At 41.2% G+C, this 26,091-nt stretch overlaps 2 protein-coding genes across 7 annotated transcripts in view; one reads left to right on the top strand and one right to left on the bottom strand.

The window, feature by feature from the left end:
* LRGUK (leucine rich repeats and guanylate kinase domain containing) overlaps positions 1 to 18,611 on the top strand; it is a 60,273-nt gene extending 41,662 nt beyond the window's left edge. The window contains exons 13-19 of one of the 3 annotated variants that reach the window (XM_085897392.1): positions 4,781 to 4,877; positions 5,364 to 5,477; positions 6,700 to 6,898; positions 8,243 to 8,338; positions 8,956 to 9,035; positions 9,338 to 9,426; positions 16,079 to 18,611. In XM_085897392.1, the coding sequence (XP_085753518.1) occupies positions 4,781 to 4,877; positions 5,364 to 5,477; positions 6,700 to 6,898; positions 8,243 to 8,338; positions 8,956 to 9,035; positions 9,338 to 9,426; positions 16,079 to 16,139 (736 nt within the window). In that variant the 3' untranslated portion in view covers positions 16,140 to 18,611. Of the gene's footprint in view, positions 1 to 4,780; positions 4,878 to 5,363; positions 5,478 to 6,699; positions 6,899 to 8,242; positions 8,339 to 8,955; positions 9,036 to 9,217; positions 9,305 to 9,337; positions 9,427 to 10,771; positions 10,988 to 16,078 lie in introns of those variants that run through there. The other 2 variants (XM_085897391.1, XM_085897394.1) reach the window with 2 other exon arrangements.
* A 259-nt stretch (positions 18,612 to 18,870) lies between these two features.
* The window catches only part of SLC35B4 (solute carrier family 35 member B4), a 25,486-nt gene continuing 18,265 nt past the window's right edge, over positions 18,871 to 26,091 (bottom strand). For 2 of the 4 annotated variants that reach the window (XM_085897411.1, XM_085897410.1), the window contains 4 exons: positions 22,409 to 22,518; positions 22,021 to 22,096; positions 20,748 to 20,823; positions 18,871 to 20,004 (listed from right to left, as the gene is read on the bottom strand). In XM_085897411.1, the coding sequence (XP_085753537.1) occupies positions 19,770 to 20,004; positions 20,748 to 20,823; positions 22,021 to 22,096; positions 22,409 to 22,518 (497 nt within the window). In that variant the 3' untranslated portion in view covers positions 18,871 to 19,769. The remainder of the gene's footprint in view (positions 20,005 to 20,747; positions 20,824 to 22,020; positions 22,097 to 22,408; positions 22,519 to 26,091) is intronic. The other 2 variants (XM_085897412.1, XM_085897413.1) reach the window with 2 other exon arrangements.

The raw sequence follows: 26,091 nt of genomic DNA on the forward strand, positions 1-26,091 counted from the left end.
CAGAAAAACTCCACTAGAATGTAATTAAAAATGCTTTAGGCATTTGGCTTTGCGTTTGTGCTGCTCTGTGTCAGTTTCACGATGCAGGAACCAGCAGAAATCGCCCATCATGTTCGGGTTGTGCCGCCCTTGGTAACGCGTCTCCATGAGTGAAATCTCTTGGTGGAATCGCTCGCCGTGCTCGTCCGAGACTGCTCCCAAGTTGTCAGGGAAGAAGTTCAGGTGCTGGTGTAGGAAATGGATTTTCAGGGACATCCTGGAGCCAAGTTTCCTGAAGGACTCCAGCAGCTGCTGCACTATTTCTTCATAGTTGTCCGCGCGCTCGTTCCCCAAGAAGTTGTCCATCACAGCTTTGAAGCTCCTCCACGCTGCCAGCTCTTTGGGGTTTAGAGTTGTCGGAAAAGTTTCGTCCTTCATAATCTGTCGGATTTGCGGTCCAACAAAGACACCAGCCTTGATCTTGGCCTCCGACAAGGTGTTGCCAAACTTTTCCTTGAGGTATAAAAACCCACGCCCATTCAGATCCATTGCCCGTACAAAACTTTTCATCAAGCCGAGCTTTATGTGGAGTGGTGGAAGGAAAACCTTGGCTGGGTCGACAAGGGCGACATGCTTCACGTTGTGTCGACCAGGTACATGCTCTTTTCGCTCTTCCCAATCTTTCTTCGTCCAGTGATTCTTGTCGTCTCTGCTATCCCAGAGACAAAGGAAGCACATGTATTTCGTGTAGCCTGACTGCAGCCCTAACAACAGCGCCACCACTTTCAAGTCTCCGCAGATGTGCCAGTTGAAGTCATTGTACTTGATGGAATCAAGCAGCTGTCGCATAGTTTCATAGGTCTCTGTCATGCCGAACGCGTGAGCCAGTGGGACTGATGGTTTCTCGTTGCCATTGTGGAGCAAAACAGCCTTCAAGCTGTTCTTCCCCGAGTCGATGAAGAGGCGCCAGTCTGCAGGATCGTGATCACACCCAAGTTCTTTCAACAGACCGTTGATGTCACTGCAGAATGTCATCGTGTCTTCCATCTCAAAGAACTCAGCCATGTCTCTGTGACGTGCTCTGAACAAGGATATCTTGGTGTTAGGTTCAAGTAGATTCCACTGCTGCAGCCTTGATCCAAGCAGCTCTGCCTTCGCCTTTGACAGCGAGAGATCTCTTAGAAGATCATTTAAGTCTCCCTGGTTCAGAAGGTGTGATTCTTGAGTGTCGGGTTCAAAAGGTTCATCATCACCATCCTCTTCACCACTGCTTACAGCTATGTTCTGATCAGCTGGAGGTGTTGGAACGGGGTTCTCGTCATCATGAGGCACAGGTTTACGAGCAGAGACGCAGTCAGCGTACTTGATGTGACCTTTATTCTTCTTGTTGAAGCCGGCGATGCTTGTGCAGCAGAAATAACAATCATCATGATGATTCTGCGGCTCACGCCATATCATGGGCACCGCAAATGGCATGCTCGCGCGCTTGCCCACCAACCACTGAGTCAAGGTTGTGTGACAGCTTGTGCAGCAGATGTGTGGTGCCCAGCTCTGTTCTTGGTCCCCCACCTTACACCCGAAGTAGTGAAAGTAGGCGGCCTTCATTTTCACTGCTGTAGATATACTTCGCTGTTGATCTTTTTTGGTATACCGACCACAGACATAACAGAAGTTGTCAGGATGATTGGTACAGGAACGCCTACTCATCTTTATCTGAAAGAAAGAAATATAACACAAGTTAACAACAATTGTACGAAATAGACATGTTAAAGACATATGTAAATTTCATTGAAATCCTGACTTCTAGGCAATGGGAATATTTCTGTTCCTGAAAATCCTGACGTGATACAGCAAAACGGTTATGATTTTTGAAATCAGCGTACCCAAATTAGTCTTAATCACTTTACACATCTCCAGTAAAAAAAAAATTTTGAAATTTGTTGTTCAGTGTTATCACATGTAAGGTCTGATAGGATGGTGCAGAGGTCATGGTGTGTTGAGCTTTGAGCTGTCTAATCTGGGTGGGGTTCTGGACCCAACCATAAACTGTCAGATTGGTGCTTCGGAAACAGGACGCAATGCATCACAAAGTATCCCAAGTCTTGGATCATTTAAAATATCCCTCACTAGATTTGCACAAATATTTCTTAAGCAGAGTGTCTCGTCTTCCAGCTTCAGTGGACGGTAAAGAACCTACGGTGTCTTTTGCGGAGAAGGCGAGCTCTCGCCGGCATCCTGAATGAATAACAAATTCCAGCCTAAATCACCTTCAGTCTCCAACCTAATCTGAGGATTCTTGATTAGAAAATTATTCGTCAAATTCACTTTCTGACGAGTCTGAAGCGAGTTGTTCGGCCATTATCCATTGTGTGCTGAGACAATCTTTCCCTCAATTATGTCACGCAGATGACGTAATGATCATCATGGTTTTCTGGAATTTTAGGGGCGGTACCCACCGGGTTCGCTTTGTTAACTGCAACACCCCAAAAATTATTGGTATTAAAAGCATGTTCAGTTGTTTGTTTATTACTTAAAAATCAATATAATCACATGAAAAAAAAATCTGATTCTGTGGACCTTTAAAATGCAAGGAACCCAGATTCAACTTCCTTGGACCATGTGCATTTGTTCTAATGCCCTTCTAATTCATGTTAAAGTACACTGTGATGTCAACTGTATGTGTCCTACATATGATTTACAGTACCTTCAGAAAGTATTCACACCCCTCGACTTTTGTCACATATTCTTGTATCACAGCCTGAATTAAAAATGGATTAAATAAAAAAAATTGTCACCGATCTACACAAAATACCCCATAATGATAAAGTGAAACATGTTTTTAGAAATTTTTACAAATCAATTAAAAATGAAAAGTTGAAGTGTCTTGCATCAATAAGTATTCCACCCCCGAGTCAATACTTTGCAGAAGTGCCTTTGGCAGTGATTGCAAGTTCGATTCTTCTTGGGTATATCTGTATCAGCTTTGCACATCTGGATTTGGGGATTTTCTCCCATTCTTTTTTGCAGATTTGCTCAATCTCTGTCAAATTGGATGTGAAGCATTGGTGAACAGCAATCTTCAAGTCTTTCCACAGATTCTCAATGGGATTCAAGTCCGCGCCTTGGCTGGGCCACTCAAGGACTTTCACGTTCTTGTTCTGAAGCCATTCCAGTGTTGCTTTGGTTGTAAACTTGGGGTCCTTGTCCTGTTGGAACAGAAACATTTGCCATAGTCTCAGGTTTCTTGTACTCTGAAGCAGGTTCTCCTCAAGGATTTGCCTGTATTTGGCTCCATTCATTGTTCACTCTATCCTTAAAAGTCTCTCAGCCCCTGCCGGTGAAAAGCATTTCCACAGCATGATGCTGCCACCACCACGCTTCATGGTAGGGATGGTATTAGATAGGTGATGAGCTGTGCTCGGTTTCTGCCACATGTAGCACTTTGCATTCAGGCGAAAGTTCAATTTTCATCTCATCAGACCACAGACTCGTTTGCCTCATGCTCTCGGTCTTTCATGTGCCTTTTTGCAAACTCCAGGTGTGCTGTCATGTGCCTTTTTCTCAGGAGCGGCTTCCGTCTGGCCACTCTCCCATAAAGCCTAGATTTGTGAAGTGCTGCAGAGACCGTCATCCTTCCAGTAGGTTCTCCCATCTCAACCAAGGAACTCTGTGGTTCTGTCAGAGTGGTCTTTGGGTTCTTGATCACCTCCCTGACCAAGGTCCTTGCCCAGTTTGGTTGGACAGCTAGCTCGAGGAGGAGTCTGGTTAGTTCCATATTCTTTCCATTTCCTAATGATGGAACTCACTGTACTCTTGGGAACTTTCAACACTCCAGAAATTGTTTTATACCCTTCCCCAGATCTATGCCTCCTCACAGTTCTATCTCAGAGTTCTACAGGAAATCATTTGAACTTCATGGTAGAGTTTCTGCTCTGACATGCACTGTCCACTGTGGGACCATATATAGAAAGGTGTTTCTTTCTAAATCATGTCCATTCAATAGAATTAGCCACAGGTGGACTCCAATCAAGTTGAAGAGACATCTTGAGGATGAATAAAGGGAATTGGATGCACCTGAGCTCAATTTGGAGTGTCATAGCAAAGGGGTTGAATACTTATTGACGCAACACATTTCAGCTTTTCATTTTAATGTATTTGTAAAAATTTCGAAAAACATGTTTTCAGTTGGTCATTATGGGGTATTTTGTGTAGATTGGTGACAAAATTTTTTATTTTAATCAATTTTAAATTCAGGCGGTAACACAACAAAATGTGACAAAAGTCAAGGTATGTGAATACTTTCTGCAGGCAATGTATGTACAAGCTCCCCCATTAGCCTTGGATAAGTGTCGAAAAAAACACCACCAATCATGTCTCTCATCAATAGTGGAAACTGTGGCCAATAACTTATTGACCACAGCCGTTTGTAACTGGAGATGTAAATAAGGAAAATGTAACAATTTGCATAAAAATGTTAATTAGCTGTTACAATGGGGCTGCAGAGCAGCTTTGAAGCTGTGCCCATCAGAGGTGTTTTTTAAGGCCAAAAAGGATTGCCTTTTTGTTGTTTGGTGATAACGTTTACAGCCTTGCTCGAGTAAATTCCATGAGCGAGCTGAGATTATAAAAAATGATAATGAAGGTAAATTCATGCGATTAGTTTTCTTTATAGACAATAAAACAGGTGCCTATTATGCAAAAAGCATAAAAGTGTGCCAGTTTTTATTTGAAGCAAAGTTTATTCATTCTATTATTTGGCATCACGACTTGAATTCAGTTTGAATGCTGGAAATGCACTCAGGATGCGTCACACTACGAGGCAGCCATACCCAGGAGAAGAGGAGGGCAGGGAATACCACTTTGTGACCGCAAGGAAGTTTGGGGACATGACACTGCAGGTAAAGCAAAAGGCAACACAGCTACATGTGATGTCACAACTGTCATGTACTTTTGTTTCATGCTTAGTAAGGTATGAATGATTACAGTGAGTCTGCATGCTATACGAATTATATCTCAAAAAAAGTCAACCATTTGTGTTGTTTGAACCAAAGACTGATCTTACCATAAGCTAGCCCACTAGCCCATCCGGAAAGGTTGCATGCAAAAATTTTTGGAAGCAGTGTAGACTCTACAAAGTATTCGTTAAATATAGACAATGAAAGTCATCCCTGTCCCATATACAGAATGTTCTGAGATGCAGAATCATTCATGCAAAGCACAGGTTTGAATTTGACAAACTTTTGACTGAATTAACAAATAGATATGCTTAACATTCTATTTCAGTGTATTGGCTTATTGGTCTATTGCTCTATTTTATAGTTTGGCTTTTAATGCTCTGATCATGTGAAACTAACAAACATGCCTGGTGGTGTGTCCATCCACAGGGTAGGTTCATTGAGACCTCACAGCATGATGGTGAGCTCTATGGATTAAGCATGGATGCCGTAGAAGAATTGGCTGGAAAGGGACTTTCTTGTGTTTTAGATATGGAACTCAAGGTAGAGACCCATGTGCAAGATGATATATATCTCCAATATTTTATGCAAAGTTGACATGCCATTTAGGCTGAAAGCAAAACAAAAGTCAAATAGCAAAAACGAAGAATTCCTCGATCAGATAATTATCAAAATTTTCACTTCACACTATTTGCACAACATAATAATAGAAGGGAGGTGAGTGGGGAAGGGAGTTTTGAAGGGGGGGATGACTCAAAACAGTTGAGAGGCACACTTGTAAAACTCGAACGGGCACTCATAGAGCGCATACCTTCGCCGCCACAATTTTTTTTTCTTGGTACGAGTGTGAGGAACTGGTTTCATATGAATGGTCTTATGACACAAACCACATATCTATAATGTCATGACCCCCCCCCCCGACTTTCGGGGGCTACGGACTAAACAACAATCAACTCACGTCGTTTTGGCGAGTCTTCACTCGCAAGCTCGGTGAATACAACGTTTCAACAAGAGAAGGTAATCTCGTTTGATGCTGGTTTCATGCAAATCGAATAAGAATTGACTGAGTTATGCCGAAAACCGCATATTTTTCAAGGGCGTGACCCCCCCCCCCGACATTTTACCCCAACCGGTGACATGTGTTATGACGTCATTGTGTCACAAGATTGGGCATTAAATTCTGAACATTTTGGTGCTGGGTTCATGTAAAGCGGACAAGAATTGACCGCGTTATGACAAAAACCGCATATTTTTCAAGGTCGTGACCCCCCTGACATTTGACCCCTAACCGGTAACAAGAGTATGGGCGTCATTGTGTCATATTGCATATCACAAGATGAGGCGTTGAATTCTGAACATTTTGGCGTTAGTTGCATGCAAATTGAATAAAAATTGACCGTGTTATCGTAAAAAGACGATTTTGACCTTTTCGTGACCTTGACCTTGACCTTTGACCCGAACGATCCCAAAATCTAATCGAATGCTTCCTGGCTAATAACCAATCATCCCACCAAATTTCATGCAATTCGGTTTAATACTTTTTGAGTTATACGAATCACAAGATTACAAATAAATAAATAAATAAATAAATGAATACACGCCGACCAAAACATAACCTTTCGCAGAATGCGAAGGTAAAAAAAAAAATAAATAAATAAATAAATAAATAACTTTGAGGTTGCTGTAAGTGATGTTCATCAAGATGATAGGAATAACATTGTGATACACTTCAAGAATAAAGAATAAATATGGCTCTTGGTCACAGGACGTGTTAATCTTGAAGTGCTCACAGTTTGAGCCACGGTGCTTTCTCATCTGTCCACACAAAGAAGCCCTGGTCAGCCACATGCAAGAGCAAGGCCTGTATGGGGAGGTTCAGTTGCGTGCAGTGCCATCGCAGATTGACACCTACCTGCAGATGCACAAAGATCGGCCAGGATTTTTCTGCGCTGCCATTCGGAGTGGTGAGATGCAACTATTGCATTTACGTAAATGCAAGCTGGGTTTTGACGCTATGATATTAAACACTACGCTTTAACTGCATTTTATACCATGAGCCTGCAGTCATTTTGCAGCCAAAAGTAGAGTACGATGTAAACATCTTACTCTGTCTCAGTACAGCCACGTGATGAGAGGTTACACTGATTGGATATTGTCCAACCAATAGCACAGTGCCACACTAGCTTTATGCCTATCAAAGTACTGACAGCCACACAATCTTTAGCAGTACTCTGCTCAGGGTTCCCAGGTCAGAAGTTAGAGGTGTGTACAATTTTTTTTTAACCTGCTTTTGTGTTTTATTTTAACAGTACATGAAGCGTGCAACATTGGCCCAACGTTTTCACAAATTGGCAGGCCATGTTGACATTCGACCAAAATCCTGGTTCTGAGTGGCCATAGTAAATTAAACCACATCAGCGAGTGAAAATGCAACAAGGCTTTTCCACTCTACCATCAAGCCACTCCAAAAACCAAAGGTTAAAATGGGAAGCAGATTTCAAAGAGTGAAAGAAACATCAAATCTGGAAGCTTCTCATTGAAGATAAATCGAAATTTCATATCTTAACCGACATACTTTTGCCTGAATACAGAGAGGAGAACAGAGGACAAGGATGAGCCATGATCTTCATATACAAAGACCAGTTACCATCTTTGAGACTCATCTTCGACAGGCTATCCAAATGCTTACTGTTACCAACAATGTGATGCACTGTACAATGGCAAATGACATAGGTGGTGGAAAGATCATCAATGTTCATGACGGTTGCTTAAAATCACCTCCACAACTCATCAGATAATAAAGTGATAAAAGAAGCTGCCCATCGCATGCCATCAACACCTGTTCTATTACTTCTGAACCTTTTTAGTCACTTGTATATCCTCTTGCAATTCATGGTTTCCAACATGTTAAGCCAATAGTTTCACATGGATCATAGCAAGTCTTACACTCGAGTAGAAAATTCTGACGGCTGAATGCTGGTCTTCTTGGGAAAAACAGTCAAGGGTACCATCATTTTATATTTACTGTTGCTTTCCTGGCTTTCTGGAGCTTGATGTTATTTGCACCACCTATTAAGCCGATTATCCACTTTAGTTTGTGAGGAGAGAAAAAGAGCCACCGTTTGACTTTATTCAAACATCTCCAGTGAAGCAATAATGGGGGTTCAATACAAGTGTGCTGGTGTGTCACGACAAACCATTTTGATCTGGGAAATGTATACCTGTGCTGTAACGATCATTAAACTGTATGCAAAATTAAACATTTTCCTGGCAATCATGAAGCTATAATTTGTATCAATGGGCTGCAGATGACTTGGACAAAGCATACCACACTCTGCGCACTCTGGTTTGCGACTACCTTGGTGTTAAAGAGAACCACAATGGATTTCTTGGCAACATTCGAGGTACACTTCGTAAGGCTATATATAAGTATTACTTTCAGGGTGAGTCCTTATGTAAGATCAAGGGTTGGAGGGTCCAAATTCAGAAAATTTAAATCGATAAAATGAAGTTGTGAGTGGGGGGATTTGGGAGGTGTGGGGAAAATTAAGAGAAGGGAAGGATGTTTTTGAAAGCAAATGGGGTAAAGGGGGGAGGGTTTGGGGGAGAGGCAGGAGGGGGTCAAAGTTCCACCAAATGGGCTGTATATTATTTCCATTTTGCTTGGTGTGAGGGCAGCTGATTGATGCTCAAACAATTTTGTTCCATTCAGAAATGTCAAATGTAATTGTTCATAACATAGCATAATCACTACAAAAAGCTATCTTAACAATTGTTGAGTAATGTAAAAGTGCGATTAATTAACTGAAGCCAAATTTATGGCATTGTGATCCATTTGTCACCCAGTGTTAAGAATGGTGCAAGTTCAAATCTAGTGTTCTACATCTTAACATGCAATGTTATTGCAAGAATAAATTGAAAAAAAAAATTCACAACGTGCTTAAAATTGTCTTGGTTCCCCATCTCTACCCCTGTATTACCAAACCTACATTTGTGTGTGATGCTCCATTGACCAACCAAGTCCCGGTTGCATCTCATCAGAAACCACCACTGCACCGTGCAAAGAACTTCATCAATGCCTGGCGCCAGTCATCACAGACGGTAAAACCTCATCCATCTCATCATGCTCAGGCTCTGCTCAGTTCTCCTCGACTTCTGAACAAATTGCTGGTTATGACATATTGAAGGAATGCCTAGCAAATAACATCAGTTAATGGTGGGATAATTGCATCAAGGATAGTTTTCATTTTGGATGATTGGTGCTTGCACTGTCATTTCCACAGGGAAAAGAACAATGACAATGCAGATTGATGGTGAGAAACAGTAAATGTTGGTATTAATACTCTGTTTCTGGTGTTAATACAGTCCACTATTGGTCTCTCTCCAATTACCTGGCCCCGAAGGAGCATAATTCCTTCCAATGCCATCACACAACTGCAAAGTACATGGAACTCAGTCACAAGTACTGTGGGATGCGGGTCTCTTTTCACAGGTAACTTAGTCACATCTAATGTTTTGTAAAACACAGACCTGTATTTGTTCCACAACCCAACAGGGACAATGACACAAAAATACATAAATATTCTGTCCATAATTTGTGTGAGATGATGCCACAAAAGTCCTCAATTTGTATTTGCCAAGTCAATGTAAGCAGTGCCACATCATGCCAAAAGAGCAAAACTACAATAACCAAGGCCTTCTGACAGTCATTCAGCAGTACAACTGAATCATGCCTCGAAACTTACCCAGCTGAAACAGAACATCCACTTATATTATCGATGATCACTGTATCATGACTTTCTAAAAGTTAGGAACAAGGCTATGGGCATGTCGAGGCATAGGTCTGGCTGTGCTTGCAAGAGTTACAGGAACTGCCCCATCCTGACATGACTTGCAAATAAAAATTCAGCAAAATATTACAAAAGGTGGTTTGAGGACAACTTACACTTGAAATGGGCAAGACCATTTATCTGTAGTGAAGAGAGCAAATCATCCATTATTCTCTTCAGCATAGCTCAACAAATTTCTCACAGTTGCTGAAGGGTAACCATCCATCCATCCATTGGGACCATACTCTGTGCAGAGCGTTGGTGCTGCCGAAGCAGTCTCCTTGGCTATTGGGCATAATACTGGACGGATCACCACTCCGACGCAGGATACCAGCAAGCTTGCACTGGTGGTGGTCATATGGCAGCTTAGCTGCCAGGGTAGCTAACATTTCTTGAAGCACGACTGTGTCGCTGATGCAGTGCCCCTCTACCAGTACAGACACTGGAACTGGTACTCATTTCGCCAACCTCGGAAGGATGACAGGCTGTCAACCCCCTGGTGTATTAATTCAGCGGCTGACAGGGCTTGAACTCAGGACCCTAGGATCCCAAGCCACCACCCTAACCACTGAGCCTACACCAAGCTCTAAGCTTGCACTCATTTTGCTGACCTCAGAAGGATGACAGGCAGAGTCAACCCCACCTGCTATTAATTCAACAGCTAAGGGGGATTTGAACTCAGGATCCTAAGATCCCAAGCCCACCGTTTTTACAGCCATTTTTCCCTGCATCCCAAGCCCACCGTTTTTACAGCCATTTTTCCCTGCATCCCAAGCCCACCACCCTAACTATTAAGAAGGGGAACCAGGAAGTTTGAAATGGCAGTTGATATCCCACCCATACATTCTTCTCTCAATTCCCTCATGAGGGTTGGGGGGGGGGGTTGGGCTGTAATTGTTCTCTGAACCTCTCTGTCCATTGTCACACATACCTACTGGATGTGTATCATCTTGATTCATTCCATCCACCTTTTCCTCAGTCGTACTTTACTTCACCAATACCCTTCAGATCCACTGCCGTTACAAGTCCATACTGCCTCAACCTTGACTCAGCACTGGCAAAGCCAGCTGGTTACTTCATCTCATTCATTCAGCAGCCTTGACTCCTGTAACTTCTCTCTGATGTTTCTCACTTTCACTTCCTGTCTAATCTCAGCATTTCATTTCGGTTTGTTGTTTTCTTTTTCCATTTAATTTCGGTTTGTTGAGAACTTCAAACACTGGACAAGGCAGTCAGAAGACTGACATTTGTCAAGTTTACAATAATAAAACAAACCTACATACATGTATTGAAAGAATAATAATCATATAAAATTGCATGAATATTTATATTATGCATTTAAATAAATGTAAAGAATGAAAATGCAAATGGGCCAGAAAGCAAAAATGGAGACATTTTAAATTGCAACAAAAGGTGTCCAAGCTCGGAGTCCCCACGGCTCAAAGCTCACTCAGTCAGGGCACACAGGGTGTTGGCATCAGCAACGAGATCACCTGCACCATGTCTGTAAATGTCGAGCAGGACCTGCGAATGCCCAAGGTGCACAGAGCGAGCACTGATGCGGTCCTTGCGCCCAGGCCCCACAAACAGGCCGCAGGAACAGACCTGCAGACGCAGAGCAGCAAGAACTACCGGGCCACAACCAAGGACAATGTGTCCCTGCACATCAACATGTATTTTCCCTATGAGATGTATTTGGGGTTCAGTATTCTGGACAATCGTGGACCTTCTGGAATACTACTGCCAAACCGATTTTAAAGGCTTTGACTGGTACATACTTGATTCAGTGAAATTGACCCTTCGGTCAAAAATATTGTAACGCACTGTCAGTTTCTATAACTTCGAGCTGAAATATCTAAAACAGGATTTGAGATACTCCTTCCAAAACAAAAACAAAAAGAAAAACTCGGTGATCCATTAGTGTACAGACAAAATTACTCGAGAAAAAGTTTGATGTCCATAGCAGAGGTGACAGCAGAGGAACACCAAGGAAAATGGTTCAGGAGCTAATTGGGGCCAGACTGTCAGCCATGCGGAGCAAGGTGACATCTTTGGCGGGAAGCCGATGTCATTTGCTTTGATGAAATATGCACAAATAACAGTACTTTATCTACTATTGGACATTGAACCAGTGTTTATACGGCACTTCATGATCATATTTTATTAGCAAACACATTCCATTTTCCCTCACTCATCACACTTTACGATACCTAATGAAACCGATCGATTCATATGCAGTAGCACTGGGACATGAATTAATTATGATGTATATTTTATGATATCAATTCATAGTATTTAGTATGCAGCAACACAAATGAATGCAACAAAATACTGTACCAGCATTTCAGATTAATCATCAGCCCCATCGTCGTCAACATTGACACCTCACAGGTGCTGTTCTTGTTCAGTGGCGTATAATTTGTACAATTCTTACACCCACAAAAATTGTTGCAAGACAAACCCGACCTATGAGGTGAGCACAGCCCTCCTTCACAATAAGTTTTCACACAGTTACAATGCACATTCTCTTTTAGGACACACTCTGGGGCACATCCATTATCATTCATGTGATAGACAGTTCATTGTTTGATACTGTCCATCCATGTCCATTGGGGGATGGGAAATTTATCATATCAGGAGATGACCCTTAGAAACCAAGTAAACAATATCTTGGCATATTGATGTCAATGTGACATTGGTGTCATCATCTATTTTGACAAAGTTTGTCTATAAAGAATCATCTGACAGTCCAACACTCCAGGCAAGGTTATACAGTTCAATAGGGATGGTATCTTCAGCAGATGCAAATGGAAGATCTGTGGCAGTCGGTGGCCAAAGACGGTCCAGACCAGGTGTTCTTTGCAAGGCATTCTTAAAGATGAGAGCTGCTTGGTAGATATGCAAAGTTTCATTAACCTTCGGTGCTGAAGCTACTGAATGATGACTTAATTAATTCTCGATAACTCGGACATCACTGTGCATGATTTTGGAGGCCATTTTCAGATGGCTACCAGCAAATGTTACCAAGTACCATTCACTGCACAGCTGCGTTTACCTAAAGTCTGTGAGGGTAGCTCCTTCTCTTTCAGCACATTTCAAAAATAAAGTGATGAGCTTGGTCATCCAGAATACTTCACGATTCTTGATTCGTTCCTCCTTTGACCGTACTGTGAAATGAAGTGTAGGCTGTGGCATAGTTGGCAATGAAATTATATAAATATAATATCAGATCGTGCCCATCCTTAATCGTGGACATAAACTTACTGTTGCATTAAAAACGATTATTTTTACCTCTCAGGTGCAGTTCTTGGTTTCTGTTTATTCAAAAGGAATCTGCAATATTCCTTGTAGCAAAGTTTGTGATATCTCACTTCAAGGGAGACAGTCTTTTTTTTTTCTGACATACATGAGGAATGCTTTTATTGTGTTTCAGTGTGGCAGCTTCCAGTAGTTTTCCTGAAAAGTTATCCACGTTGACATAAAATAATTTGCATTTACCCTTTTCACTCATTCAGGAAGTTTTATAGTTTCACACTCTTTGAAGATTTACTGGCTAATTTACTAACCTGCTGTCAATGTCTCAGCTCGCATCAAGGTGTCTAGGTGTCTTTCGTTGTTTTACGAGACACTCTCATGTAGCGGTCCACCTCCTCGCAAATTATACACACTGCAGGCAGGACATCTGCTCGGTTATGAAGACTCGACTCGAACGCAATTTTTTTCCACGGGCTTTGCTTGGGATGAATTACGTATAAAGTAGATGGACAGAACTAGAACATTCAACTCTGACCACTCAAAAATCAGAGGAGGCAGACCACAGATTCCTCCTTCGTCACTTTTCCTCACCAAGTTCGATCAGATGCTTTTTAATAAAATGCCGATAACAGGTGGCATGAAAATCTGCTTCAGCAGGAATGTCACCGTATTCAACTTCGATGATATGCTAATGATCTTTGCAATTACACATTGGCAAGTGCCGGCCATTCCTACTCATTTCATCAAACATTCACAATATTTACTCCATCCAATTGGAGTAAATGGGTGAATAAGGTTGTTTTTAACATTTTCGCCATGCATAAAGCACTTCAAAGATGATGTTGTGCTTGACATGATGAATCTGTGACGATTGATGCAACTCCACATTCGTGCACATGATGTGACACAAACACAAACAAGCAATCTGATTGGTTAAAATTTAAAAAGCAGTGCGAAATTCATGCTTCAACATGGAGAAATAGTCCAACCTTAAAGCTTACAAAACATTTAAATTGGCAGGAATCAAGAGTTAAACTATTCGTATATGCTGGATCTTATTTTGTTCTCTGAATACTAATATTTATATTTTAAAACTTCCAACCTCGGAATGAAACTAAACGCTAAATGGTCTCAGGTTGCAGCCTAGAAGGGTAGTTTAAGAATTCTGACGAAAAATCTATTAATGCTTCTACAAATGAGGACATTTGTAAAATAAATTTTAAAAAAATTGGGGGGGGGGTGGGGAGGGAGGGTGCTCACACACCAAACAGCCTGGTATAAAAAACATTGGGGCACATCAGTGGTATAAAATGCAAACACTGAAGTGTTTAAAAAAAGCTGAATATCGGCGAATGATCCATCGGTAAAACCGATATAATCGGTCTGGCTCTAGTTATTAGAAAATATTTTCTGTTTGGTTCTGAGGCCACAAAATAAATTATACTACATTTTTGCATTTATTGGTAAAAGGAGAAGCGTGTGTGTGTGTGTGTGTGTGTGTGTGTGTGTGTGTGTGTGTGTGTATGTATATATATATGTGTGTGTGTGTGTGTGTGTGTGTGTGTGTGTGTGTGTGTGTGTGTGTGTGTGTGTGTGTGTGTGTGTGTGTGTGTGTGTGTGTGTGTGTGTGTGTGTGTGTGTGTGTGTGTGTTATATCCACTGCCACCATTAACTTGTATAAACAGGAAATGGTACGAACTCAACACCTCTCATGCATGGATATTTCTCGTATGTCCTATATTTCTGTGAGTCCGATTTGCATTCAGAAACGGAATAATTTCACGTTCGTAATGGCAGGTTAAAAGCACCCAGCGAGCCGAACCGAGTCACGAAAAACGCACACACAGGGCATGCGCAAAACGCCTCATTTAGCATTCATACATCATTTTGAAAGTCGGTATTCTTGAGACAGCTTGAAATAGTTTCATTGGTGTACCTGATCATAATTGACAATGCATGGACTTGTCCGACTAGGGATTGACCAGGGTCTGCACACGAGATGGCTTTCAACACTATTACCACAAGCCATCTTCGATGGTGCTCTGCATATTGCCGTTATTGTCAAGGAAGAAGCTTCATGACGTATGTCTGAATGTGTTGAAAACCCCCTTAAGCCTCACTTGGTCCAGGTCTTTCGAACAGGCACATTTGGCTGCATATGAGGGTTTATATTAGGCAGACATGAACATTCAAAATTATTGGTCATTAAGCATAATATAAACATACCTTTTGAGATCATAATAGGTCTTTTATTTGGTTGGGGGGGGGGAGAGGTATCTGAATACACCTACACCCCCAGCCTACCCAAGGCCAAGTTCAGCACCTAATGCTTTCAATATCCTCTGGTGTAGGCTCGCCACTTGGCTTCAACCACAATCAAACAAAGAGCAACATTACTGACATTCATGTGATGCTGAGGCAATATTACCTTCCCTCCCCTAATTCCATAAAGATAATTCATGGGTTTTCAATAATGTGGAATTAAGCAGAACATCTCATAGTGCTGACAAAATATATATGTAAACAAAGTATGAAAAAAAAAGTTCAAACAAGTAAAGAAAAAAAGCCGAATTTTTTTTTGCAGTGATAAAAGAGAACGTGATAAACTTCAAATGTCACCAATGCATCTATCCCTTTCACACATTTTAAACACAATAAAATAGAATGCAAGCTAAAAGCCAAAGACAGTTATGAAACTTCCTTTCTATTGTTTGCAGAAACCATATATTTATATCTCAAACTGGTATGAAATTGTTTCTTACTTCATTTCCAGCATGCCAGTAGAACTACAAAAGCACAAAGAAAGTCAGGCTGGTGGGGGCTCTACCCTGGCCACCCTGCAGCACAATGCACCTTTTTCCCCAGCCATGATGCCCACCAGCCAGCTCATTACCTTCACAACAAACTCCCAAGATATGACTCACTTTATCAAATCAACAACATTGTCAGGTATTGGCACCTCAAACCAGATCATCAATTTAAGACAGATATTACTCAAACTACCATTTGATGCCCAATTAAAATCATAACTTTGTGTTTCTCATTGTGTCCCACTTGCAGCTGCACCTCACCATCACACGTTTACACCCTCATCAGATACAAAGAAAAGCCTTCCATGTGAAAAAGTCTGGAAAAGCATTGCTGTCCCCATGGATGCTGGTTTGTCACGATTAAGCACGCATCTTGGATCTCGGCTCTTATTCCCACAGACAACTCCGTCTTCAACCTATAATGTGTCTCCTGCTCATCATGCCTTTCATTAGGTTTGAATTTCAAGAATCACTTCATTAAATACATAATAGCAATGGGTTCCAAATGAATGTATTTTGGAAAGAGGAAACAAACATATATAGGATCCATTAACATGGTGTGCAGTAAATGTAAAGCCAAGCATTGTAGTTCCACAAAAGTCACAGGATTAAAAAAAAGTTGCGAGTGAAACATAGTCTTGTTGAGGGCTTCATGAAAGCATTCACATTCACTGTTAGCTTCAAGAACAACCAAATACCAATTGCACCCAGGATTCACATCACTTCTCGAATAATTAAGTTGATATTAAGTTTCAAATTTCATTTATTTGTCATTTGCTGTTATATGATGAACTGTATTACACTTCACAAGTATTAAAAATGTTGAAAACACCAATAAACACAGTATATACCCATGGCAATGTAATGTTAATAGCTAAATAGTCAACGATTAAACTGACATTGAAACAAAGTTTTATGACAAGTCATGTTCATCTATCAACGAACACAAAAGATAAAAAAAATCAAAACCGTATAATGTCGTGTGCGTGTGCATAAGACGTCATCAAATATTAAAGAAATACAACGTATTGTATTATAAAATATAATCACAACAAAATGTACAATTAAAAGATAAAAAATTTCATCAGTCATGATACAATATGTAAAGTTGTTCTTTTTCAATACAACTCATACCTAAACCCAAAATATATAAAATAAAATAAAACATTATATATTAAAATTACAATATTCCAACATACATGCATATACACTGTACATCCAAGCTATCAATGTTTGCCCCCACCCCCTTTCAAGAAAAACATCAAATTTAACCAAGTACTACATTCTTTAGATCCATGAACATACATCTTACTTTATCATCGAGATATGTTGTTGGAACTAGAATTGCACTGTTTTGATATCTTGCTGTTATACATTTATCAGTTTTACATTGGCAATTATTTGGCAGCTGCATTAAATAGCTACTGTCATTTTCCAGAGCACCTGTTTGATTTTACACACACAAGGAAATTAGATGCAGGTGGAGGCCATTCGGCCAATCATGCCTGCACATCAACATCACGAAGTAGCAAATCTTATACAGGTCTACTCTCCTTTATTCCAGGATTTTCAAGCCTGTCATCTGAAGGGCCTCGGAGTATCCTAAATACTGTTCTCCAAGTATAAGCAGTCTTTCTCTCTTCTGAACCTTCTCGAAATTGTTCCTATTATCTTCAATAAGTACAGAGTACCATATAGGGGCAGCAGACTCAAGCAATGGGAGAACGTATGACTTGTAAATGAGAATAAACTCCACTTGGGGCACTCTAAACTTGTTCAATCTGCTCAAGATGTGAGCATGTCTCTTGCTCTTATATCTATTTATCCTACTTCAGGTTGTCTGTATCCACATACTTAATTTTTTTGGTTTCTCTCACAACTTTAGAACATTCTCATCAATTATAAGGACTGGCAGATTAAAATAAATTAGCATTTTGTTGGATTCAGAGTAAAATGGTCCTTCTTTGTCCACTTACCAAGGTCTCAAATGTCAGTTTGTACTTTTGAAGGCATATTTGCTGACCTCATTTCACCTATTGTCCAGAAATATACATATTTGTGCCACCTATATGTCCAGAAATCAGTAACCCATGGTATAAGCTCACTTCTCACTCCTAACTCAATCAGCTTACTGAGGGTAACTGTGTAATTGATGGAATCAAATGCTTTGAAAAGTCTGACAATAAAATTACCCACCATATTTGGTTGATCAAAACCCTTGTAGAATTCATGCAGCATTTCAATCAGACAATGTGTGGTTGATGACCCCTTTATGCTACCATACTGGTAGCGGTCAATGGTAGATGAAATGTCATCCTGCATACACTTGGTAACAATTCCCTCACATACCTTTGCACAGTGAGATGTTCAGAAGACCGGTCTTAACTTTGTGATTTCAGCTGTTTTTTCCTTTGGTATCATGATGCTGTTGCATCCTTGGCTAGCCCGAGGACCTTTCCTTCTCTCAGTGATGAATTAAAAATTATCAGTGAAGGAAATGCTAAGTTTGTATGCAAATTGCTTTATAACTCTGTTTGGAGAGTCATCGAGACCATTGGTTTTCCTTATGTTGATCTTAACTCGCAGTACATTTCCCAAACTTCAACTTAGGATGTCTTTTCAGCTGGAAGGTATGAGGGAAGTTCATTTACCATCAGAGGAAGTCGACTTAGGGATGTCAAAGCATATTCTTGATTCATAGCATTAGCTATTTCCTCATCAATTTCTTCTACAAATGTAGGAACAGAAATATGAGAAGGTGTCTGAAGTTTATTCGTAAGTAACTGGACACCTCTATGCCACTTTGTTGGGTCAACTGTCCACAGGTCTCAAAGGGAATAGTCATAAAAGTTAACTTTTGTCAGCAATTTCCTTGCATGTGAGATTCTGAAATCACCACTGGGATGTTGATCCATTTACAAACACTTTCTGGCAATGCTTTATTTTCCCAATCTAAGCATGAGGAATTGGAACATGACAAAACTAAGGAACATGTTGAGGGCATCATGAAGGAGTTGGTGCAATAAAGGCACGGAGTGGCGGTGTATTTAAAATAATTTTATTATTCACAACCGTGTTTATCATTTGACATGTTGTGGGCCTTTGCAGTACTTTATTTTTTTACACGTTTCGTGTAAATTAGTGGATATTCTTTTTTTGCTGACTTCCTTCTCACATTGTAAAATGCAAAAGTACCTCCATACAAGCTCCCAGTTTCCTAGATGCTGGTGCAACATGAGAGTGGAATTCAAAGACCGACCATGGGTTATTTTTTTTTTTCTGTGAAAACTAATGTTGCCAATGATCAGTTGCAGTGGCCAGAATGTGAGCAACAAACAATCTATCCTTTATACTGCTATTGCATTTTGTTTTGTTTTTTAAACCTGTCCTGGTGCTTATATTTTGCAAAAACAAATTTTTCAAAGTTGCAGTATAAGAACTGTATGTTGACAAAAGTGCTCAAAATTATTTCCAAAACACAGCCCAATGCACTGTAAAAATAAACTTTTGGGATGAGCAGCAAAACTTTTGAGAAGCAGAGGAGTTAGCAAAGTTTCCCCTTATCATTCCATGCTTCAAACAACTCCCTAAAACATTCAATTAGCACCACACAATCATCTGTGTTAGACACACCTCTGTTACGATGCCATATATTTCCTCCCCTCAACCCTTCCCCTCACCTAACATCATTGCCTTCTTTCAGTATGGCACATAACTTGATACCATATCCTAAATTAAGTCAGGAAAGTAACAAGTCTAACCAGAGATAGCAGTCCAGACCAAGAAAATCATCCAAATTTAAATCTGAAACAATCCCATCCATTTCTGTATTTTTCTTTTACCCTGAAAATTCCACTTGCTGCTTCTGCTCCAAATCTATACAAAAGCAAAATTTCAAACATTTCCCGATAAGTTTCTCCAACCGTTTCATTTCTCTTGTGCTATTCAGCCTTGCGTGCCAAGGACATCCCTGCCAGGCGGCCAAGTAACCCTGTGTAGAGCAGCGTGCCCAATAAAACGATACTAGTGCCTAACCAGTGCCAGGATGTGAATGGGTTTCCAAAGTACATAATGGAGATTATGAGACTGAAGAACTTGCGCAATGTGACAACAAGTGTGACTGTGAGTGATGTGCACTCTGTTGTCAAAATAAATACGGAGCGAATGCACACATATCTGAAGGACGATTGAAGGAAATCCAAAATAAGGATACACTGCCATTCCCCTGAAACCTAGGAATAGGAATTAGAAACCTGGGAATAGGATTAAACATGCTAAAGCCAGATATTCATTTGAGGCCATTTACATATACTACTACTACTAGTAGTACCAGAACGACTATGACTACTAATGTCCCAATTTTTTACCTCCTATTTCCATTAATCGTTTTAGGCCCAAGTCTTTCACGAGCCAGTTGGACAGGCATGACATCCAACTGAAGGTCACAGAAATTTCGCATTTATCCAGGGTGCCAGCACTAACCCTCCTACTTTTAGTGAAGAACACTGTGAGATCTTAACATTCACCAACTAATGCAAGCAGATGGGGCATCCAGCTTAATGTCCATCCGAGGGATAGCGTACACAATGATATATCACCCAAGCTGTGGAATACCAGGGTCACAGTTTATAGTGGGGCCAAGATTACAATCAATGCTCGACAGCTCAGATGCGAGCTATCCTGCCAGCCCAGGCTATATACATATTAAAAATGCAAAAATGGTGACATTGTTGATCTACCACCTTCATACTTGTATTTTCTGCCTCCTTTCCCTAAATTTTCTTATCTCTCAATTAACATCATTTCCTGACAAACTCTTCATACCTAGCTCTTCAGGTCTTGGAATTGCAGACCACGTGGAGGCAATTCCCTCACATACCTTTGCACATTGAGATGTCAAGATGCAAAGCAAAGGATACTGTGTGATGACATTAATAAAGAGGAAGAGCCACATCTTAGGAATGGACAGACCCAGGACAGGAACAAGCAGAGGCACTGAAAGAGCAAAAAAAAAAAAAAATGCTTTTTTTCCACATTATCATTCACAACAAACCACTGCAATAATTCCTTCAGACTGTAAAAATCAAGATCATATTACTCCTAAATATCCCAAAGTAAAGATCATTATGACAATTACATAACTCTTCTGTCATTGACATTTGGAAGTGATGTTATTACATTGCACACCACAATGATAAAACGATACCCTTTGTTTTATATGATACCGAAACTTATTGCTACCAACCAATTATATGATTCCAATTGCTACCAGCTTCATTAGATTACAATCGTTTTTGTCATCCACAAAGTGATCTGCTTTGGCGTTTGCAGTTCACGCCTCAGCCACGTTGTTTAACGGGGGCTGCCAACACGACAATAAATTTGCATGGTATATTGGAGGGGTGTCACAATGTGATGGAATAGTGAACCATCATGATAGTTGGTAATATGATACAAACCACAACACAGCCTTTGTAGAAAACGTTATTGTTAAATTTGATCTTTGTAACTTTATATCAGCTACGTGAAAGATGTGTTGTAAAAGCGTACCGATTGACAGTGGGAAGCAATTTTAGGTGTTTATACCTTTGTGAGCAATTGGAAGAGGTGACTGTAATTAGGACGTTTGACGCAGCATTAACGTAGGTGATGACACGAGTCAGTGAGTGTCAGCACTGGTCAAAATGTCTTCAATTACACGAGTTGCTGATCAGCACCGCGCTGAGCATGTTCAACCTCTTTTTTTATTTATTTTTTTTACCACCAGTGCAGCAATTAGAATAAAAGCCCCTTGTTGTTGCCGAATAACAGCATCATCACTTATCAAAAGAAAATGTACAATAAACACAAAATAGCATGTGAAAAGATGCTTTACTTACATCACCGGCCCCTCAATGGTGACTAAAGAACATTACGTGGATCCAGAGGGGGTAGGCTTTGTGCGGATGAAATACTTTTATACAGAAAATAATGCAATGGCATATTCCCATTGGACATTTTAGGGAAGAGATCATAATACTGTAAATATTGTGTTGTCAGATGGAGTCACGATATCTATTGTTACACCCCTAATATAAATGTTATGTTCATGCAACATACATATATATATTATTTGGCCTTCTCAGTCATCTTTACCATTATGCTTTAAAAGAGCAGATAAAATGATAATACAAGAATATGGGAGTTACGTACCACTTTGGCTGAACTGCAGGGCATACCTGTAGATGTCTCCAGCAAAGAGTAGGAAGCCAGGCATTGGCAGCGCATGCTATGATAGGTTGGCAATATTAGCCAATGACACAACAGGAGGTGGAAGTAAAGCGGAAGTGGAAGTTAAGGGTCAGTGGAACTTTAAAAAAAATAATACCAATGAAGCAGACATTTAAACATATGGTATCACAATAATAGTGAGCCTGAAATTACCAATTAGCTGCCATAAAAACGAGCCTGTTGCATTGATGATCACACAGTTTTATCGTGAATACCCCAACCACATGGTACAGTGATCTCTTCTGACTGCACTGCACGAATCGTTATATTTGTGCTTTTGAGAGGGGTAAAGAGAGCACAACTTTCTTACATTGTAGAAAAGAGCCTCTTTGGGTAATTTTCCATATTGTTTGTACAACATCTCCTGAAAGATGCCCATGTAAGCAGACATGAAGAGTGCAAATGTGAGCATGCCGATACCTACGGTAGGGGAGATAGCAAGGCCTCGATAAGTCACAAAACAAAACGCATACACTTCTCCATTTTGACATAATAAATCTTCATGTTCTTGTTCATACGTCAAGCCCACCAAAATAGCACACCTTGCACAGTAAAACATGCCAGAGATTTTTTTTTTTTCTGACCCTCACTGAACTTGCTCGCCAAGGGCCAGGTTGTTGCTGGTGATTGCATTTTGGACTGGGATTTAATTCCGAGTTTGCCCGCTGGTTGCATCATCACTGAGAAACAGCTATCCCACGTGCATTACAAGGGCCAAGTAACCAGTTAATATTCAACATGGAATCCAAAGTCAACAGATATTGTCAAAATAATTTGCTTTAACATGGGACGTATCCTTAATTTTAACATTCAGTTTTATACTCCTGGTGTTAGTGGTTGCAGAATAAGGTCAAAATGTCTGTTTGGTGTATTATTGCACGTGTGGTGAAAATCTGAGCTCCTCTTTTTCCACCTCATAAAGCTGAGTTTACCGAACCGGATTTGTCGTGTTTTTTTATTGAATGCCTGGTGTTGGCGCAGTGGTTAGGGCAGCGGCTTGGAATCCAAAAGGTCCTGAGTTCAAGCCCCGTTGAGCCACTGAATTAATACACCAGGGGGTTGACTCAGCCTGTCATCCTTCCGAGGTCGGCGAAATGAGTACCAGTATACTGGGCCGGTGTATACCCCGGTTAAAATATGTGTACCATATCCCTGTGTCGTAAGAGGCGACCAGGGTTGCGTCAGGAAGGGCATCCGGCGTAAAACATGTGCCACATCACCATGCGGATCATACGGATGATCCGCTGCGGCGACCCCTAACGGGACCAGCCGAAAGAAGAAGAAGAAGAAGATTTGTCGTGTTTTTATGTTGTTGGGTCTTTCTCTCGTTGTTTCTGTTGTATCCCGTGCAATATTTTATGTTCATTAGTTTGTTGTTTGTGCTATTCGTTTCATATTGTTCAAGACCTAACATGGCCTTCCCTCGGATAGAAAGTGCATCTTGCTATCTCACTTCTATCCCAGGTATAGTACTTCTATCTCATCAACACTGTCCTATTTCCCCTCATCGCTTCAAAAAATCAAAACAAACACAAAACATTTTTATTTTTTACTCCACGATTCCCATTTCAACTTAAATTTCCTTCTGCTGCTGGTTCTACAACCTCCCTTCTTTTCTCCAAACTGAATCTACGTTAAATCTGTGGTGATTATTCCCTTTCAGTATGCTGGTTAAGATGATGCTTAAACCAGAACAAGAGAAATCCCACTCACATACACAATTTAATGACGTGTTGTGGATGAAGTCCAGCTGACAATTACTCCTTCGGTGTCTCCCCAGCGGTTGGTGAAGAAAGAAAGATTTAATGGCTCTGAGCCGCTGCGGCTTTAGAATGGCAACAAAAATGGCAAGCAGGAAAGGAAAACTTGTTCTTTGCAGTCGTGGTTGTTTAACCAAACAAACGAAATCCACTTCGCTCAATAGTCTTGATAAAAGTCAAACCAAAAGTCACTATGAAATAATAACATGTTGAGTGATTCATGAATAGGGATGAGAAAGGCTTGTACGTGAAGGCGTGCACGCTTCCAACATGTTGTCACGAAAAACTCCCACGAGTCCTCGGCCTTTTTAACACCCTGTGTGTTGATTGGCTCACCAGAAAGATGCAACTGATTGGCTACCAGAGTTCACGTGTTTGAAAAATTCATGAATGACTGAGAAAATTAGCGAGTCACAAGCCTGGTGTTGGCTTAGTGGTTAGGGTGGCGACTTGGGATCCTTGGGTCCTGAGTTCAAGCCCCGTTGGCCGCTGAATTAAAATACAGCAGTAGGCTGACTCAGCTTGTCATTCTTCCGAGGTTGGCAAAATGAGCACCAGTGTACTGTTAAGGGAGACACTGCATCAGCGGCATAGCCACGTCCCAACCAATGATGCAACCAGCAGCCACAGGCTGCACTCGATAGAGAAAGAGTGAGTCACGACAAATCCAAATGCTTCTTCTTCCTTTGAAAGCATTTAAAATCAATTTAAAAATGCATTTCAACCCTTGGATGTGTTCTATATAAATGCTAAACTTGCTTTCCTTCTCCACCACGATATGTCTCCACTTCTTCTTCTTCTTCTTCCTTCTCTCCACAAGGATTATTTTTCAGACCTGTTTGTCAGCTCTGTGCTTGGTCCCCCAACTCTCCCTCCGCTCATTCAGTGCCGCATTTCTCTGTGTTCAGGAAGCAATCGTATCTCCCATCCCATTATTTTTATCTCCGTTTGTCAAAGTTGAGAATTTGGAATCAGAATAAAGTTCCACTGCCACCCCTCCCCCCAAACCTTCATGTCCCTCCATTCTGCATCCCTCCTCACCCCACCCTCTCAATGCTTCCCCCACACCCGACACCCTACGCACACAATCTTTCCCCCGCACTCCTCACACACACAAAAACCTTACCCCGCACCTCACACCCTCAAACCGTCCCCCGCACCTCACACCCTCAAACCGTCCCCTGCACCTCACGCCCTCAAACCGTCCCCCGCACACCACGCCCTCAAACCGTCCCCCGCACTCAAACATTCCCCCACACTCAAACATTCCCACTCACCCCACCTCCCCCAAAGCTTCACCTTTCCCCTGCAAATCCTTCTGTCCCTCATCTTGCCACATCCCAACATCTCCTCTCCCCCACTCCCTTATCTTTATCTGTGTGGACCTCAAACATCTGAGGTCTCCGCTCCAACCTGACGACAGATCTCTTAATCCAGGCCGCTGCTGATAAGCCAAACATCATCTGTTTAACAGAATCCTTCCTCCCACAGAAAGTTCTTGACTCCTTTGTGTCTCTCCCCAGTGATTGTCTCCTCTGATTTGATAGACCTGCACCACACACCAGCAGTGGAGTTGCACTTTACATGAAGTACTTGATTTCTCACTGCCCTTGCTCTGATCGTACACCTCCTGAACCCCAGGATCACCTCTGGCTTCGACTTCCCCTCCGCTCCCACCTCTTATTTGTCTGTGTGTTGTACCATCCTCCTAACAGTGACAACTCCATCTACATCTCTCAGACAACATGGACATATTTTAACCACTCATCCCAACTCTCTCTCTCTCTTCCTCATATGTGGCAATTTCAATTGTCACCATGCAAATTTGTTCGGTGTTGGTACCTCGCTCACCAGCTATGGCACTTCAGCAAAGGACTTCTGTGACTCAATGGGACTGACACAATCTGTGAACTTTCCAACCCAGATTTCTCCCAATGGGAAATCCTCCCTTCTGGGCTTGGTGATGACCAACGTTCCCACAAATGTCTCCTGCTCTTCTTCTGCTCCAATTGGTTAATCTGATTATATGCTTGTGAAAGTCAACAACTCTCTGGCTATTCTCAGAGAGCTGCCTCAATGTCGGCGAGTCTGGCAGTTCACACAGGCAGATTGGCAAGGACTGCAAGCAGCCATCTTTCTTCAGGACTGATCTCCCATATCCACTGCCCCTGATGTTAACTCTGGGAATTCTTCCACAGATACCTGCTCTATCTCTCTCTCTCTCATGCACAGA

The sequence above is a fragment of the Eptatretus burgeri genome, chromosome 10, assembly GCF_056783735.1.
Source record: "Eptatretus burgeri isolate ZD-2024b chromosome 10, Ebu_testis_v1, whole genome shotgun sequence".
Taxonomy (NCBI): Eukaryota; Metazoa; Chordata; class Myxini; order Myxiniformes; family Myxinidae; genus Eptatretus; species Eptatretus burgeri.